The 18,678-nt window shown below is 43.5% G+C and overlaps 1 protein-coding gene across 1 annotated transcript in view; it reads left to right on the top strand.

Moving 5' to 3' along the window:
- ARFGEF2 (ARF guanine nucleotide exchange factor 2) overlaps positions 1–18,678 on the top strand; it is a 100,890-nt gene that overhangs the window by 20,152 nt on the left and 62,060 nt on the right. Inside the window, exons 4-8 of the mRNA XM_007446397.1 lie at positions 2,523–2,669; positions 3,612–3,791; positions 4,150–4,384; positions 16,543–16,611; positions 18,240–18,391. Coding sequence (XP_007446459.1) covers positions 2,523–2,669; positions 3,612–3,791; positions 4,150–4,384; positions 16,543–16,611; positions 18,240–18,391 — 783 coding nt within the window. The remainder of the gene's footprint in view (positions 1–2,522; positions 2,670–3,611; positions 3,792–4,149; positions 4,385–16,542; positions 16,612–18,239; positions 18,392–18,678) is intronic.

The raw sequence follows: 18,678 nt of genomic DNA, 5'->3' as shown, positions 1-18,678 counted from the left end.
ATTCCTGTGGACTGATAAATGATGTGTTATGCAGCCATTTTACTTATCCCTCCCTGTCTAGAGGGGCATTGACAAGTAGCATCCCTGTGCAAGCAGCCTCCTTGGACACAAGTATCAGTGAGCCAGCTGCCCAGAGGCCTCCCTCCTCGGCCCTTCTTCCCATCCCTGCTTCGCATCAGCAAAGAATAAGACAGGAACTTCTACTCTCCATCTCTGTCAGTCCCTCATGGTCCAAGCCACCAGCATTTCCCCCCTAGACAGTTGAGGTGGCCTCATCATGGGTGCCCGGCTTCCACTGCTGTTGCCCTCCAGCCTGTTCTGTACTCAGGAGCCGGGCGGAGCCTTTAGAAATGTATCCCATCATGTCCATCCTTTGCTTACACCTGCTAGTACTTTCTACCTCACTCACTGTGCAGACCACCTTCCTCAAGTGAGCCTGCCAAGCACGCTTCTGCCCCTGTGAGAAAAAGGACTGTCTTATCACTGTTGTACCCCCAGTGCCAAAACAACATCCGGCACAAGGAAGGGTGAGAAGGCAGAACTAGAAAGACCCACAGGTTGCAGGAACTCTGCTTTCTTCCGGCCCTGCCTCACAAGGGAGTAAAATTATACTTAAAACCCTTTTCCATTGGAACGGTAACGTGCCCTTTAAGGAGGGCATAGAGGGGCGAATACTTCCAATCTTTTTTTATATTTGAATTAAACATCTGTAATTCACCTCCATCTTCGCTTTGCACCATCAGTGTTGGGTTCTGTGGGGCCTGCTTATCAGCATTCACATTTTAGGAGCTCATAGACCATCCCACTCATAACCCAGTATTCAAAACGGACTTGAGTCCATTAGGAGTAAGGAGTCAGCAGTGTCCAAAAGCAGAGCTCATTTACCAGGTGGCTGGCACCAGAGCTCATTTACCAGGCGGCTGGCGCTGCCCTCACGGGAAGCCCGCATGGGGAGCAGCGATGAGAGCAGATGAGGTAAAAGGCATCTGGACTTGTTCTTCAAAAACACACTTGAGCACCTCCCCGCCTCCGTCTGGAGCTCTCTGGGGTTGGTCTTGAGCAGCAGAGTGTGTGCAGGCCTCTCTCTTGCTCACTCGGTCACTTGATCCAGCAGTGTCGTATTTGTGCTCTCAGTCACTCTCTTTCCATCTGTTTTTCTTCCTGCTTATTGAATGGCGGCGCTTTCGAGGCTAATGATGGGGAAGAGCCATTGAGAAACAGCATCTGGCCTCCGCAGGGTGGCGCATCTTCCTGTTGCAGTGGTGGCGGCACTGTGGATCGCCTCAGGAGCTGTGTCTCTCTGGGCAGGTAGATGAAGAATGCGACACGCCAGAAACCAAAAAGATAAAGAACAGAACAGCATTTGTCAGAGTCTTTACTAAGTCACTGGAAGCAGAGGGTGCCTTAGAATTCATGGATCCCAGAGGGCTTGTAGCAGATGAGTGGTTCTTTTTATCTGGTCAGCCATCAGGATAACCTGGAAGACTTGGAGAAAAACCATTCCTGGGCTCCACCCAACAAGTTCTGTTAGAGGAAGTTTGTGTTGAGGTCCAGGAATCTGTGTTTGTACCGAGCTCCCTCAGGTCACCATGAATCTCAGCCAGGCTTTGAAACCATCCTGACCTTTGAGTTCCCTTCCAGCTCTCAGATTGTCCCTGATGAAATCCAGGTCAGGCGTGAGGTGGCCCAGGCAGGCAGGTGGCCCCTGTCCAAACTGATCTGTCACCTGACCGAGAGGGCACAGCTCAAGCAGCCTCTCATCTGAAGAGGCTGCCGCACGGGTGACATGCAGTTTGATAACGTAGGTGTAGAAGTCAGTTAGTTTTTTTACTTTAATTTTTGGGATAGAAAATACACCAACATGGTTTGATTCAACATTCAAAAAGAATGAAAGCCTGCTCTACAAAATGTGTTAGTCCCACCCCTGCCTACAGCTGCTTAGTTCTCCCTGCGCTCAAGCAAACCATGTTATCATTAGTTTTTTATGTATCTTACTGTTAGAAAAAAAAAAAAAAGTTTTTTAGCAGCTTGAGATATAATTCACATGCGTACAATTCACCCATCTGAGGTATACAGTTCAGTGACTTTCGTATATTGACAGAGTTGTGGAGCCCTCACCACAGTCTAATTAGAGACCATCTTTATCCTCAGAAAGAAGCCCCGTTTTTGCTCATCAGCAGTCACTCCCTGTTTCCCTGGGATCCCCCCAGGTCTAGGCAGCCGCTGACTACTTTCTGTCTATTATGTATAGTTTTTAATCGCTCCATTTTTTACACAAGTGATTTTGCGCTGGGGGCTGTTCTACACGTGCCTTTTCCACCATCGTGGGCTCTTCTGCCATTGGGAGTCAGGCTGGATGCTACGCTCTCAGGGTGGCTGTGCCCCCTGCACCCAGGAGAGCAGAGAGATCTGTGTGGGAACCGGAAGTTAAAGGCTGAGCCCACTGCCTGCCTCTTACTGCTGTGGACGGCCTCAGCCCTGACCTGGCAGAAACTTCTCATGTCTATGATTTCTGTGTTTAGAAACTCATCGCATATGGGCACATCACCGGCAATGCCCCCGACAGTGGAGCCCCCGGGAAGCGGCTGATTGACAGGATTGTTGAAACCATTTGCAGTTGTTTTCAAGGCCCTCAGACCGATGAAGGAGTTCAGTTACAAATAATTAAGGTATTTCTGTCTGTCTGCCTGGTCTGGATTTTAAATGAGAAAGCTCATCGCCCTTGGGAATTTAGCTTTTTAATTTACCATGTGTTAGTTGTCTCAGGAGGTGCTGAGCTGGAACAGAAAAATGTAAGCATCACTTAGATCTTTTGTTAAGTGTCAGAACTGATTAGCATGGACTGAGACAAGAAGAGTGGAACCAGGTGTGTTTTCAAAGTAAACAGTTCCGCTCATAACTACATAAATTGCTTGTGAATTAAATTGACTTCAAATCCTCTGCTCTTTCCCCTCGAAATTCTCGATTCCCAGACTGCCATTTCTCAGCAGGTCCTCGTGTTGATACTTTTATCACCAATTTGCCCCTGTCCTCTTACCTTCCCTTTCCTTCGCCCTGTTCCATTTCTGCTGCCAGGAATGGTTTGGCATTGGGGTGGTCCCGTCTGCTTGTCAGAGAACCGATCAGGATGGGTGCGGTCAGTGTTTCAAATCTTAAATCCTGGATGTATTAGCTTTGTGAGGGAGCTCCCTGTTAGCCACACCTTTCCTGAAGCTCCCTTGAAAACCCACCAGGGAACTCCGAAATTGACCCTCCCCCCCCATCAAAACATGTATATTTTTTGATTGGCGTAGGTGAGATCAAGTTGGAGCACTTTCCCTCCTGAGAGAAGTCTCTATTTTTGGCTTTTTAAAAAGTAAGCTGATAGAAAGCCCACTTCAGCACAACTTATGTACTTTAAATGACTTGTATTCTATGGAGTTAATAATTGTGTTTAAACTCAAAGCAGTAGGGGGTTGGTTTTTGGTACTAATCATCCAGTTTAGTTTGCAGAGCCATCTTCTTAAACCAAACCAAATTAAAAACAAAGCCAAACCGTGTAGAAAAGTTCGGCTGTGAGAGGATGGGAGGTGGGTGCTCGTGAAGGTGAAGGTTGCGAATTTCTGTTTTAGGCTCTTCTGACTGCAGTGACGTCCCCGCACATTGAAATTCACGAGGGTACTATCCTGCAGACGGTCAGGACATGTTACAATATCTATCTGGCCAGCAGAAATCTCATCAATCAAACCACTGCCAAGGCTACTCTTACTCAGATGCTGAACGTCATTTTCACCCGCATGGAAAACCAAGTGGTGAGCGGTAGCAGTTATCAGCTGCTGGGGGGCGGGACACCATCCCATGCTGTGAACTGTTTCATGTGTGGCCTCGGCGCTTGGTGAAGAGTCATAACATTTTAAAATCAATCCCTTCCTCCTCTGAGTTCTCTGCACTCTGTTTTTATCCTTGCTTTAAAAAGCAGAGAGAGAATCTAGCATGGGTTTTGAAATTTGCATTCAGAATTTGCTTTGAGTTTGCTGCAGGAATTTATTTCCTTTTTTAAATTCTATCCTTCTGTTTGGAAATTTTTTATGCAACAGGCTGATGTATTTTCTGTTCCTTATCAAAATGCTGGATCCATTTAGATTGAATCCCTTTTTCGTTGCCTTTCAGTTGCAGGAGGCCAGAGAATTGGAAAAACCAATCCATTCGAAACCCCAGTCCCCTGTGATCCAAGCTGCAGCAGTGTCCCCAAAGTTCAATCGTTTGAAACAGAGCCAGGCACACAGCAAACCAACAACTCCTGAGAAGACAGATTTAACCAATGGTGAACATGGCAGGAGTGGTTCTGGAAAAGTGAGCGCAGAGAATGGAGATGTGCCCAGAGAGAGAGACCCATCACTATCAGGTACGGCCCATGCGCTTCCCTGTCCATCCTGTATCCGAGGGGCAGGTGAAAGAGTTGTCTGGTGTCATCGCAGGAAACCTCTGATAGCAGCTCTTCTATTTCTGAGCCTCCCCCTTGACTTCCCTTTCGCTTTTCTCTTACGAAACACAGCCAGGGAGGCATGGTGTCTCAGATCACGTTGTCAGTTGTGCACTTTTCTTTGGATAGTTCCTGGAATGTATTGATATCTAGCCACTGCTGCTTCATGCCAGCTTCAGTGCCCTGGGTTCACTTTGGAGCATTTGTCTCCCAGGAGTTAATCGTTTGGGTAGTTGATCGTTCAGTGTCTGTTTTATCTCCCAGAGGAGGACAGGGACCTCCTCTGTCACGTGTCCACAGGATCTCCGTGCTTTGCCCACTGCCGGACAGTTAGTTGCTATTTATGGACATCTGTGAAGGGAGCCAGAAGGTGGGTGGGTGGGTGGATTCATAGAGAAACAGATAAACAGGTAGCTTTGTTTTCTTCTTCTGAGACCAAGTACACTATTTGGTTGTGTTTGCTTTTTTAATTGAAAGAGATATTCTACACCTGGTGATAGTCTTAAAGTAAGTAAAACATTGGGCATGAAATTTTGGACTGGGTTGTCATATATTTCTGAATGTTTGCATCTCTCTCTGGGCAATTTGTACAAACCAGATCCTAAGTTCATATATTTTTCAAGACTGTACCTTCTTCCCAAGTGATTCTGCCAAATAATTCTTTGCTCTAGCTGACGGCTCTACAGTGAAGTATCTGACCCACCTTTTTTTTTTTTTAATGTTTTTTTATTGTGGTAAAATTCACATAATGTAAAACATACTATTTCAACCATATTTAACTGTACAATTCAGTGACACTAAGTGCATTTCACATTGTTGTGCCACTCTCACCATCATCCATCTCCCAAAATTTTCACCTTCTTGAACTGAAACTCTGTACCCATTAAACACTGACTCCCCATTTCCCCTCCCCACCCCCGGCCCCTGGCATCCATCAGTGTACTTTCTGACTATGAATTTGACTATTCTAGGTATTTCGTATAAGTGGAATCAAACAGTATTTTTCTGCACCTACTGTATATTGGAACGCATTTTTAAGGTTAACTTAATATATGTCTACAAACAGATTGTGTTTTTTTTTTTCTCCCCGTGCTATACAGTAGGTTCTCATTAGTTATCTGGTTTATACATAGTAGCGTATATATGTCTGACCTGCCTTTATAATTGGTCTCATATCTTCTTCTGCCCCATTATTGGTAATGACGTCTGTTGATGGTATGTTCGCTACCAGAGAGACCATACTTGAGCAGTTTTTGTTCATCTGTAATTTACCAGTGCTTGGCACAGGTGGGAACAGACCAAGTGTTGTTGCTGGAATGTTGTTCTGTATCAGTTTACCCAAGGCAAGGATCAAAGAAAAAGTTGCCACAAAGAACTGCATGTGTGTCTCGTGTGAACACTGTTGCAGGCTACTCAGTCCCACTGTCATGTGTCTTGGAAGGTGCTCAGGAAGTCCTGGCCCACCCTCTATATGTGTCATCGTCTTTGCCTTATTAACTCTCAGGGAAGGACCAGGCAGGTTTTTACTGTAACCTTTATCAGACTGTGCTCAATCAATCAATATTAATATTTAAACAGACTGTAGTAAGCATAGCTGTGCAGATGTAAAAGCAAGTCTCTCTGAGCTGTAAGAACGTCCTTCCACTACAGCCCATTTTCCACATGGCAGCCAAAGTGATCTTTTAAAAGCATGAATTAGATCACCACCACCCCTCTGCTTAAACCCCTTTGATAATCAATTTCCCATCCCGTCCCATTCAGAGTGAAGTCTATGCCTGCCCCATCCCCACAGCTTCCAAGGCCCTGTGTGGCCTGGCCCTGCCCACCTCCCTATACCCTTCTTTTACTTCCTTTCCCCTTGTTTGCGATAGTGGTTCTGGTTCTTGAAAGTGTGGTGCTTGCTCTTGGTGCCTTCGTACTTACTGTCCCTTCCTTGTCCCCCGCTTTGTCTTCAGGTCTCTCAGTTCTAACTGATCCCTCTCTCTGAAGCTTCCCATCACTCTGTCCCATCATCCTCTTTTATTTTCCTCATAGCATTTCTTTTTCATCCTTTGTAAGGTTGCTTTATTTTGCTTTTAGTCCAGTGGCAGATTTTTAAAATATATATAATTTTATTTATTTATTGGCTGCATTGGGTCTTTTTTTTTTTTTTTGGAGTAAAATTGCTTTACAATGTTGTGTTAGTTTCTGCCGTACAATGAAGTGCATCAGCTATATGCATACTTATATCCCCTCCCTCTTGGACCTCCCTCCCCTCTTTCCCCCCCACATCTAGGTCATCACAGAGCACCAAGCTGAGCTCCCTGTGCTATATAGCAGCTTCCTACTAGCTATTTTACACATTGTAGTGTATTTATATCAAACCTAATCTCCCAATTCATCCCACCCTCCCCTTCCCCCCATATCCACATGTCCGTTCTCTACATCTACGTCTCTATTCCTGGTACATAGGTTCATCTGTACCATTTTTCTAGATTTCACATATATGAATTAATATACGATGTTTGTTTTTCTCTTTCTGGCTTACTTCACTCTGTTTGACAGACTCTAGGTCCATACACATCTCTACAAATGACCCAGTTTCGTTCCTTTTTATGGCTGAGTAATATTCCATTGTATATATGTACCACATCTTCTTTATCCATTCATCCATCACACTGGATCTTCGTTGCTGCACACAGGCTTTCTCTAGCTGTGGTGAACAGGGCCTACTCTTCGTTGCATTGCGCAGGCTTCTCATTGCAGTGGCTTCTCTTGTTGCAGAGCATGGGCTCTAGGGTGCATGGGCTTCAGTAGTTGTGGCTCACCGGCTATAGAGTGCAGGCTCAGTATTTATGGCACATGGGCTTAGTTGCTCCGCATGTGGGATCTTCCCAGACCAGGGATCGAACCCGTGTCCCCTGTGTTGGCAGGCGCATTCTTAACCACTGCACCACCAGGGAAGTCCCACCTGCATCTTTTCTTTAGTGAAGTTTCTTTTTAACTGTTTTGCCCATTTTCTAAAAATTGAGATGGTTGTTTTCTTATTATTGAGATTTGAGAGTCCTTTACATATTCTGGTGAGCAGTCCTTTATCATATATGCAATTTCCAAATATTTTCTCCCAGTCTGTGGGTTGTCTTTTCATTCTCTTAACAGTATACATTGTGTTTGACCTCAAATGATTTTTCTAACATGCTATTCTGTTGTGAATTGGAGATGATAAACAAAAACTCTTTTAGTGGAGGTGGCCCTTTGTACATCAGTACTCATATTGATTCCACTTTAACTCCATTTAAGTCTGTGAGAGCAAACTTTTGGGGGACAAAGTTGAGACAGTTGCTTCTACAGTCATTGGGTATATGCCCAGTAGTGGGATTGCTGGGTCATATGGTAGTTCTATTTGTAGTTTTTTAAGGAACCTCCATACTGTTCTCCACAGTGGCTGTATCAATTTACATTCCCACCAACAGTGCAAGAGGGTTCCCTTTTCTCCACACCCTCTTCAGCATTTATTGTTTCTAGATTTTTTGATGATGGCCGTTCTGACTGGTGTGAGATGATATCTCATTGTAGTTTTGATTTGCATTTCTGTAATGATTAATGATGTTGAACATTCTTTCATGTGTTTGTTGGCAATCTGTATATCTTCTTTGGAGAAATGTCTATTTAGGTCTTCTGCCCATTTTTGGATTGGGTTGTTTGTTTTTTTGATATTGAGCTGCTTGTAAATTTTGGAGATTAATCCTTTGTCGGTTGCTTCATTTGCAAATATTTTCTCCCATTCTGAGGGTTGTCTTTTCACCTTATTTATGGTTTCCTTTGCTGTACTGCATGGGGTCTTCGTTGCTGTGCGCAGGGAGGGCTACTCTTCATTGTGGTGCATGGGCTTCTCATTGTCGTGGCTTCTCTTGTTGCGGAGCACAGACTCTAGTAGTTGTGGCTCGTGGGCTCTAGAGCGCCGGCTCAGTAGTTGTGGCACACGGGCTTAGTTGCTCCACAGCATGTGGAATCTTCCTGGACCAGGGCTCGAACCCGTGTCCTCTGTATTGGCAGGCGGATTCTCAACCACTGCCCCACCAAGGAAGGTCCCCCTCATAGCACTTATTACTACCCCAAATCACTGAAGAGTTTGTGTTCACTTGTTCCTGGTCTAAGACCTTGGCCACCCTGTTCACCACAATATTCCCAACACCTGGTCTGGTGCCCAGCACACATATTCAGTAAATACATTTTTTTAACTTAAAATTCTGTTCTAACAAAGTATGCTTTACACTTAGTATATTGCTGTGGATTTTGTTGCCAGTATGATATACCCCGTGAGGCTTCTCCCAAGAACGTGGGCATCAGATTGCCTGTAGAAATCAGACCGCAAACCTGCCAATGGTAGGTCAGAACGGAGGTGCACCGTCACCCTTACAAAGAGTGACTGGCTTCCACTTCTCCAGATGTGGCTCTAAAGAAAGAACGAGTCCTTCAGGAGAACCGATTGAGGAGCCTGGGAGGCCTGGCAGGAAGGGCAGCCTGTGAGTCAGATGGTGGAGGTGCCGACCTGGGGGACACTGCGCCCCAGGGTAGAGTCCAGGCTGCCGAGGCCCCCAGGCTCCAGTGCCTCTGTGACAGAGGACACATCCAGCTCTCCTGCAGGATCCATCCTGTGGAATGACCGTCACGTAGCCACCCCTGGCTAGGCAGTCACTGTGCCCGGAGTGGTGCTTGCTACGTGGGTGCTCCACATACGTTGTCCTGCTTTACTGGGAACCCTTCCTGGGCCTTCTTGGGATATTGTGCCTCCCAGTGAAATTTGTGTGGGTAACAATTCACTGACAGACCAGAGGATCTTTTTCCCCTCAGCAATTTTTCATCCCGAGTTGATAAATCGACAATTTGTCAGTCTTATCGGCCTGAGCAAGAAGTGGATCAGATAGCTCTTTGTAAATTCGCAAAATGAGATTTTTGAGCCTGTGACATGCTAGCTTATGTGAATTTTAGGGCATGGCCAGCAGCCTTCCCTTGGGACCTCACCCCATTTGTCCATTCACACCCCTCCGATGGCCCAGCTATTCTTGTCAATTTTTTGAAAAACAGCTTGATTGAAATACAATTCACATTCCATAAGTTCACCTGTTTAAAATGTACAGTTCAGTTCTTTTTAGTATGGTCACAGAGTTTGCAACAATCACTGCAATCAGTTTTAGAGCATTTTTATCACACCCAGCCCTGTACCCACGAGCAGTCACTTCCCCTTTTCTTTTAAGTTTATTTTTAAGATTCTGACTATTTAACTCCCAGCATTAGACTTTAGCATTTTTACATGTATGCAGCTAGTATGTAGCTGTTGTAGGTAGAGTTACCAGTGTGTTCACAGATTTCTTAGCTCACTTTTTTCATCTTGCAACCCATTCTTTAAGGGAAAAACAACCCAACTCTTAGGTACTACAAAATAGAGAAAATGTATCCTCCCTCAGCTAATGTGGAGGTTCTGATCAGACAGCCTGGGTTCAGATCATAACTGACCACTTAGTAGCTCTGTGACCTTGAGCAAAATCTTTAACCTCTCTGAGCCTGTTTCCTCATCTTTAAAATGAGAATACAACTGGTACTTATAGGTTTGTGAGAATTAATGAGAACAGTGTCTGGCACTTAGGGCTCTATAAGTGTTTGTTGTTATTATCTTTCATGTAAGTTTTAGCTTAAAAGTGAGTTAGAGGGCTTCCCTGGTGGCGCAGTGGTTGAGAGTCTGCCTGCTGATGTAGGGGACACGGGTTCGTGCCCCGGTCCGGGAAGATCCCACATGCCGCGGAGCGGCTGGGCCCGTGAGCCATGACCGCTGAGGCTGTGCGTGCTCCGCAACGGGAGAGGCCACGCCAGTGAGAGGCCCGCGTACCACAAAAAAAAAAAAAAAAAAATGAGTTAGAGAAAAAAATTACAAATATTTCAAATGGTAATCAGACTTGAAGTTAATGGGAACAGTGCAGTAGGATAATGTGAGTCTGTTTTCCATGTTAATGATACCAGATCCTCTGCTTTAGGAATTTTATTATTTTTGTTGACCAGAAAAAAAAAGGGTCTGGGGAATTCCCTGGCAGTCCAATGGTTATGACTCCACGCTTCCACTACAGGGGGCGTGGGTTCAATCCCTGGTCAGGAAACTAAGATCCCGCATGCTGCACGGTGCTGCCTGGCCAAAAAAAAACAACAACACTAAAATAGCTTTAAACAAACAAACAAACAAAAGTTCTCAGGCTAACACTTTATCAAAACAACAAAATGTACCCACAGGTCCCCCTTCTTTCTGACTTGTCTTTGACACAGCCTGCTTTACAGGGAGGCTTTGCAGTTCATTGGTTTATAGCATTTTTATTAGCTGTGTAATGGACATTTATTTTGGGACAATAAGTTGTCCAGTGTATTTCATACATTTGAGGAACCGTATTGGTGTGTGGCCAGAATGTGACAGCAAACAGCTTTATGCCTTGGTTTTTCCCTTTAGTTTTCTTACGCGTTACCAAATGCTTACACGCTGGACATCACCAAAGCCTTGTTTCTAGGAAACAGGTGTATGTCATATTTCATTGTCACCACATGCACACACTTGCCCCTTCTAACTCCAGGTCTCCCTTCTCCCACTCTACTTTTTCCCTAGCATGTAGCAGAAAGTGTAATTTACTTATTTATTATCCTAGCTAGGATGTAAGATCTTTGACTGACTAATTTTTATTTTTTGAATTGAAGTATAACTGACTTACCACCTGATATTAGTTTCAGGTGTACACCATAGTGATTTGATATTTTTAGAGGCGACAAACTGTACACAGTTATCACAATATTATTGACTGTGTATCCTGTGCTGTACATTACATCCCTGTGACTTATTTATTGTATAAGTGGTAGTTTGTACCTCTTAATCTCCTTCACCTATTTTACCCCATACCCCATACCCCTCCCCTCTAGCAACCACTAGTCTGTGCTCTGTATCTGTAAGTCTATTTCTGTTTTGTTATATTTGTCCATTTGTTTTGTTTTTTATATTCCACATATAAGTGAAAACATAGAGGATTTGTCTTTTTCTGACTTATTTCACTTAGCATGATACCCTCTAGGTCCATCCATGTTTTCACGAATGGCAAGATTTCCTTCTTTTTTATGGACTAAGGGACTCCTAGCCGAGTCACGCCCCTTCTAAGGAGCCTTCCTGGAAGCCTGTGCCATCCCCGTTACTTAGGCTTGCCCCTCATTGGCTAAAACTGGGTTACATGGCCACCCTTTCTACTAGGAAGGCCAGGAAATGTAGGCGCAGCCCCTTCCGAAACAAATAGAGCTCTCTGAGGAAGAAGGACTGAGCTAGATAGCTGGCGGTGCCTGCCTCAGGGGTTGCTGTCTAGCTGGCTAGGGAGGGGGTGGCAGCAAGGTTTTCTCCAATCAGAACCTAGTCAAGGTGTCTATCTTATTTTACTTGGGGACAGAGTCTGTGAAACAGGTAGGGTCTGTTACCTAATCAGTAACGGCCAGGTGGTGGCCGCTGGACTTCCCCGCAAACCAGCAAAACCAGTGTTTTTTAAGTGTACTCTGAACTTTGCAAGGATTTGATTTGATTTGGTTGTCCCACATTTTCACAGCAGGCTTGAAACTTAAACACAGCAGCCTTCTTGGTGGTCATTACACCATCCAGGAAAGCCTCTTCTGGGCCCTGCAGGCAGTCATGTCAGCAGGGGAAGTGGCCCAGGGTTCCTGTGTGGAGTCCTGCTGCTTCTGGGCCGCTAGTGGGATTCCTCAGCAACAGCTCCCTCTGCAGGAACCTTCCGCGGGAGTCTGGACTTCCTGACTCCCCACCCCTTCCTAGCCTGAGACTATTTTAATTTTGAATGGGTGCTGATACGGATCCAGCCTGTCAAGGAAGGTAGGTTAAACACTCTTATCCCTCAAAAAAATGGTGATCCTGGTGCTGTTTAAATGGAAAAATGGCAGTGAAGGAAAGGGGAGATCCACACTGAAATGGAAATTTTACTTTTCTCTGTAGGAGTGAAAGATAGTGAAGGCTTTAGCTAACTGAAAGTGCTTTCAACATGGCTAGTTGGGAAATTTCAATATGGACTTAGTCTCCAGGGCCAGGCAGATGGCAGAAACGAGAAAGCTTCTATCACCAGGGCATCGTGAATGTCTTAACGCAATTACGCTCTACATATAAAACACGCAGGCCTAAGAAAAATTAACGTTTGAGTGCTCTTCTTTTCAGGCATCATCTTAAACGCTTTACGTGTTTTATCTTATCCAGTTCTCACAAACCCTGTGAGGTAGGTGCTGTTGTAATCATCCTTGTTTACTGCTGAGGAAACCAAGGCTCGGGGCAGTTACTTAAGTTCCCACATTGGGAAGTGGTAGAGTGGGATCTGAAGCAGGCATACTGGCTCCAGAGCCCTCACTCTCAATCACCGTGTTGAGGAACATTTTCTCTCTGAGGTTCTTAAAACACCCTACCCTGTCAGTCTTTCATTTTTACCACTCTTGTCAGAGACATGCTGCTAGGCATGTGTTCCTTTCCTACTCTCTGTGCTTGACCTCAAGGAGGATAGACAGTTGGGAGTGGCATGGAATGAGGCAGCAGGACATCTGCAGAGTTCATGCCCTGGCTAAAGGGGACAGCTGCTCCTGGTTCTAGCCAGTTGGGGCCAGTGTTACCAGATATTCTTTTTTTTTTTTTTTTTTTTAATAGAAGCGAGATCTGGATTTTTATGACATGTCTCCCAGTTTTTAAATGTTCACAGCTAATTCACAAGTTTTAGAAAGCAGTGCATAGGCACAGCAAAGGAAACAATCAACAGAGTGAAAATGCAACCTATGGATTGGGAGAAAATATTTGCAAACTATATATCTGATAAGGGGTTAACATCCAAAATACCTAAGAAACTCATACAAGAGTAAAAAACCACAAATAACACCACTGAAAAATAGGTAAAGGACCTGAATAGACATTTCTCAGAAGAAGACATACAAATGGTCAGCAGACATTTAAAAAGGTGCTCAACTTCACTAATAACCAGGAAAATAGAAATCAAAAGCGCAATGAGATACCACCTCATGTCTGTTAGAATGACTTTCATCAGAAAGAGTTGGAGGGGATGTAGAGAAAAGGGAACCCTTGTACCCCATTGGTAGGAATGTAAGTTGGTACAGCTGTTACAAAAAACAGTATGGAGGAAAAAAAGAACAGTATGGAGGTTCCTCAAAAATTTAAAAATAGAAATACTTTATGATGCAGCAATTCTGTTTCTGAGTATGTAGCCAGAGGAAATGAAATCAGGATCTTGAAGAGATAATCTACACTCCCATGTTCATTGCAGCATTATTCACAATAACCAAGATATGGAAACAACGTAAGTGCCCATCAACAGATGAATGGAAAAAGAAGATGTGGTTCTATACATACAGTGAAATATTATTCAGCCTTAAAAAAGGATATCCCGCCAGTTGTAACAACATGGATGGACCTGGAGGGCATTATGCTAAGTGAAAGAAGCCATTCACAAAAAAGACAAATACTGCATGATTCCATTTATATGAGGTGTACCTAGAGTAGTCAGATTCATAGAGATAGTGTAGAAAGGTGGCTGGGGAAATGGGGAGATGTTTGTCAGGGGTACGAAGTTTCAGTTATGCAAGATGGATAAGTTCTGGAGATCTAATGTGCAACTGTGTGACCAGAGTTAACAGTACTGTGCTATACACTTGAAATTTGCTGAGTGTAGATCTTTAGTGTTTTCATCAGAAAAAAAAAAAAGGAAAAAAATAGAGTAACTATGTGAGGTGATGAATATGTTAATTGGCTTGTTTGTAGTGTTTATTTCCCAATGTATGCATATATCAAATCATCAAGTCATAATACACCTTAGATATATATAATTCTTGTCACTTATAGCTCACTAAAGTTTGGGGGCAGGGGGAAGCAGGGTGTAGGCTAAACAGTGCGTATCTGCAGACCAGATGTACCCAGCAGCCACCACTTCCCAGCCTCTGATTTAACTCATCAAGCCTGCAGCTCCTCTGATGAAATGTATGCATCAGGCTGATATTTCTTGGGTGTTGAATGTGTACAAGGGACTAACAGATTAGAAACTGTCATCATAATTCTGTTAAATCATAGCATAAGAGAATGTTGAACTAGAAAGAAACTTGGAAACATCTAGCCATTTGTTTACCAAATCATGGCATAGATGAGATCTTAGACAGCTCATAGGTGAATGGTTTTTATTTTAATAGTTGTATATTTATTTTAACACGCATTCAGAAAGTATGATTAGCATATGAAGCCTGTGATTTTGTGAATGTTAGTTACTGTTTAAGGTGTGTTAAAGAGCACTGTTAAATATGTATGTATGTACCAAAATATCTACAAGTCCTTTCCTTAGTACCATTCCTTCAAATAAAGTAATTTGGTACCCCCCAAAAAAATATGTATGTAAATATGTGTGTAATAAATATAATAATATAAGTTGTGCACGAAAATGGCAAAAATTGTGAAGGTTGTGTGAGAATGACTGAAGTATGAGTAACACTGATCTAGACTAAATCATCTTATTTAGATGAAAAAACAGGTTTAGAAGATTTTGCCTGTGGCTGCGGACTTTTCTAACTTCCATTCAAGTTCTTTTTTGCCCTCTAAGAAGAGCATATAGCATCAGTATTTTCCACATAAATTTACTTACCCATTTAAATAATTATGATGGTTTTATTTGTAAATTAGCCCTCAGTAAAGCTGGGTGGTGGAGAATAAATAAATAGTTATGGTGAGTATCGACTGAAAAAAAAATGCACAGTTGAGAATAAAAGTTGAGAATTATGTTTTATTGGCGGACAAACCTGAGGACTTAAGCCAGGACACAGCCTCTCTGCAGGCCTGCTCCGAAGAGGTCAGGGAGGAGCCAGGGTATAGAGGAGTTTTTGCAACAAAGACCAGGTAGTCGGAACTTCAAAATATTACTGTTAATTAAAGAAAACCAGATATCTCAAGTTAATGAATTGAGTACTTTTCTGTGTATGGGAAGATGCAAGAGTCTGGGCTCATTGAAGTCATTCCTTTGATGTGCACCTTAACTATCTGGGGCCAGTATCCTGTGCTTTCCCATCCTGAGTCCCCTCAGGGTGCACCCTTTGGAGGTGGCTGCAGTGGCTGAGGGCATGGTGTCATTTGTCTCCATCCTGAGTTCCTCCGGGGCTTACCGTAGGGGGGGACTCTGGTGGCTTGTTGGCTGCAACACCCTTTGTTTACTGATACGATATGTGGGGCAACATTTTTCTTTCACATGAGTTAAGTGCTCAAAATGGAAATGAAAATACTTGGTGCTGCTTCTGCAGGATCTAGTGGACCAAGCCCAGAACTCATAAAAATAGTGGCCTGATTGAAAATCCTCGTTAAGGAAGAATTTAAAGGGTTATTTCGGTTTTGTTTATTTAACATGATGGGCTTTTTGTCAGTGATGTTTTATAAATCAGTAATATTTACTTCCAAAGGTCTAGTCAAGTGCTGTTTACTAGTTCTCCCAGAACTAGTTTTCTACAAAAACAACTGGTACCAAACCTCTTCCACCTAAACAGTTAACATCTTATAGAATAATTCAATTTAAAATTTAGTAAATTCTCAACTGTCACATTAGAAATCTCATGCTAGGTTCTGGGTTTACAGTGTGGGAAAACAAAGCAGCAGAAGGCATGTCATTTACCAGGGCTCTGTGGTACACGAGGTGAAGGGACAAGATGAAGCTCCTTCTTCTGTTCTGCCAGGAACCATAGCTGGATACAGTCCAGCTCCTGCCTCCAAGCCGGGGTGGTAGAGAGGGCCCTGGGCCAGCAGCTGTGACTCAGGAAGGAAGAATGCATAAGACAGCGAGGTCTTAGTGTTCCACAGAGGGAAAACCGAGTCATAGCAGATGCTGCCTCTGAGTTTCCAGATTTCCTGGGACGCAATCAGATTTGGCTTTGGAGAGGGCTTATTTGTACCCTTGCCTTCCGACTGTGACTCTTAATCTCCTTCTCCACCTTCCTTAGTTTTCCCTGGAAATGCCCACACGTATGTGTTTGCGTTTGTGTATTTGGTGTATGTGTAGGGACCGAAGATGGAGCTCAGGAAGTGGTGAAGGAGATTTTAGAAGATGTGGTCACGTCTGCAGTTAAAGGTAAGAACCAAGACCCCAGCCTTTCCTCCTACTCGTTCCTTCATAGAAGTCCCCAGCCAGGTATTTTAGTGCCCACCCCCAGTAAACTCAACGGAAACTGAGTCTGCCCCTGTCTGCCCACCTTTCATATGGAATTCAGAAATTACTTGTCGTTAGTGATTGGCGTTATTCTCACTCGGGTTGAGTTCAAGAAGCACAGTCTGACAATGTTAAGAGTTGGGTGCTCCACGTGGAGATGCAGAGGGCCCACTCCTGTATACAGCCAGGTTTTTCCAGAAGTGGGCGGGGAGCCCTGAGGTGGTGAATTTTCCTGGCCAGCCATTGATGTATCCAGGGGACCATCCCCACGTCAGCAGGTATCAGACGCACAGGGAGGCTTTGTTCATTTTGTTAGACTTCATTCCTAACTCCCTCAGTTTTTGGTGTAGTTTCAGTGGAATTAACCTTGTATAGCTCAGAATGACTATCAGATGATTTTTCCTTTGTTTTTACCCAAAATTTCAGGTCAGTGGTTATGTGCTGAACACTCAGCTCCAGTGCCAATAAACCATTAATGGATTGAGAAGTCAATAAATTAGTGGGTTGCAATCAGCGTTTTCTAAATGGAAGAGAATAAAATGAAAATAGATGCAAGCTGAATGTGACTCATGTAGTAATGTTAAGCATTGTTTCATGAAACATGTTTCAGTGATTTATTTATGTGCACACGTGTATAACTGGGTCATGACTGTTAAAGTGTATTTCTTAGTGAGGGTCACGGTCAAAGAAGTCTGACCCACTGCTCTAAGCCCTATCCTTTTATTAATTTAGGGTACCACCAAACTATATTCATAGATTTCATTATTTAACTTTTTATAGAAATGTCTTTAAAATAATTTTATTTCATACATTTAGATTTTTTTTTTTTCCTGGGGCCAATGCAAGAAGTCCTCACGTAATAAACACTTATCTGTCTTGTTCACTGCTATATCCCTCAGCCCCTAGCACAGAGCTTGGCACATAATAGGTGCCTGATAAATATTTGTTGAATGAATGTATGCTTCAAAAACCATTAAGTTATTAAGTTGTTCGGTGTCCCTTAAATATATAATGATCCACATGGTAAATTCCTCATAGAGTTCAGCTGTTCTGCTAATCATCAGATGTGCTTTCTTTCATTAAATGATGGAATCTGTTTAATTCTTTGTCTTTTCCTTTTCCACATGGCTGCCAGGAAGCTCAGGTCTACATTTTTTTTTTTCATGTGACTGAGGTTTTCTATCATAACTGTCAAACTCTTTTCATTTACGTAACTCTTGTTCTCTAATCCCTTTATTAGTAGCCCTTTTTTTAAAAAAAATCTGTGCTTTTTATGTTTAGCTGGTTCTAACCTTCTTTGGAAGTAGGTAGGGGTGGGCAGGACTGCTGTATTGCACAATTCTGGAGGCACCACTGACCTGGGCCACAATTTGAAGGAAGCCACCTGGGAGTGGGGCTGTGGGTAATAGACACATATAGCCAGAGCAGGGCAGTGGCTCAGGGAAAGGGAAAAAGCAGTAGCTGGAAGGTTATGTGAATAACTTCTTGGTGTGAGGCCACCTTTTAGGGTAAGTACTAACTTGGTAATGACTTTTGCATTGTATTTTAAGAAGCAGCACAAAAGCACGGTCTGATGGAGCCTGAGAGGGTCCTGGGTGAACTGGAGTGCCAGGAACATGCCGCGCCCCCAGCAGCTGACGAAAACTCACAGACCAATGGGATAGCGGACGACAGGCAGTCCTTGTCGTCGGCAGATAATCTGGTACGTTGGTGATCTTCCTGTCAGGCTTGTTTTGGTTTTTACTTTTTTAGAAGATGCAGAATTAAATCTCTATCAGACGAAGCGAGTGAAAACCAACAAGCCCTGTTCAATTCTTTAGCCACACCATCCTGACCTGATAGTCTTTGTGTTAACAGGTTCCATTCTTGGAACATGCTAATGTTGGTGGTATATAATAGGGTTGTTAAACTGTATTTATTCAGACTTTTTTTTTTTTTTTTTTTTTTTTTTTGGGGTTTGGGGGCCTCTCCTTTTTTGGCCCCCTCCCC

Source organism: Lipotes vexillifer, unplaced genomic scaffold (assembly GCF_000442215.2).
Source record: "Lipotes vexillifer unplaced genomic scaffold, Lipotes_vexillifer_v1.1 scaffold251, whole genome shotgun sequence".
Lineage (NCBI taxonomy): Eukaryota > Metazoa > Chordata > Mammalia > Artiodactyla > Lipotidae > Lipotes > Lipotes vexillifer.
Note: the sequence above shows the minus strand (reverse complement) of the source record. Positions and strands in the feature narration are given on the sequence as shown.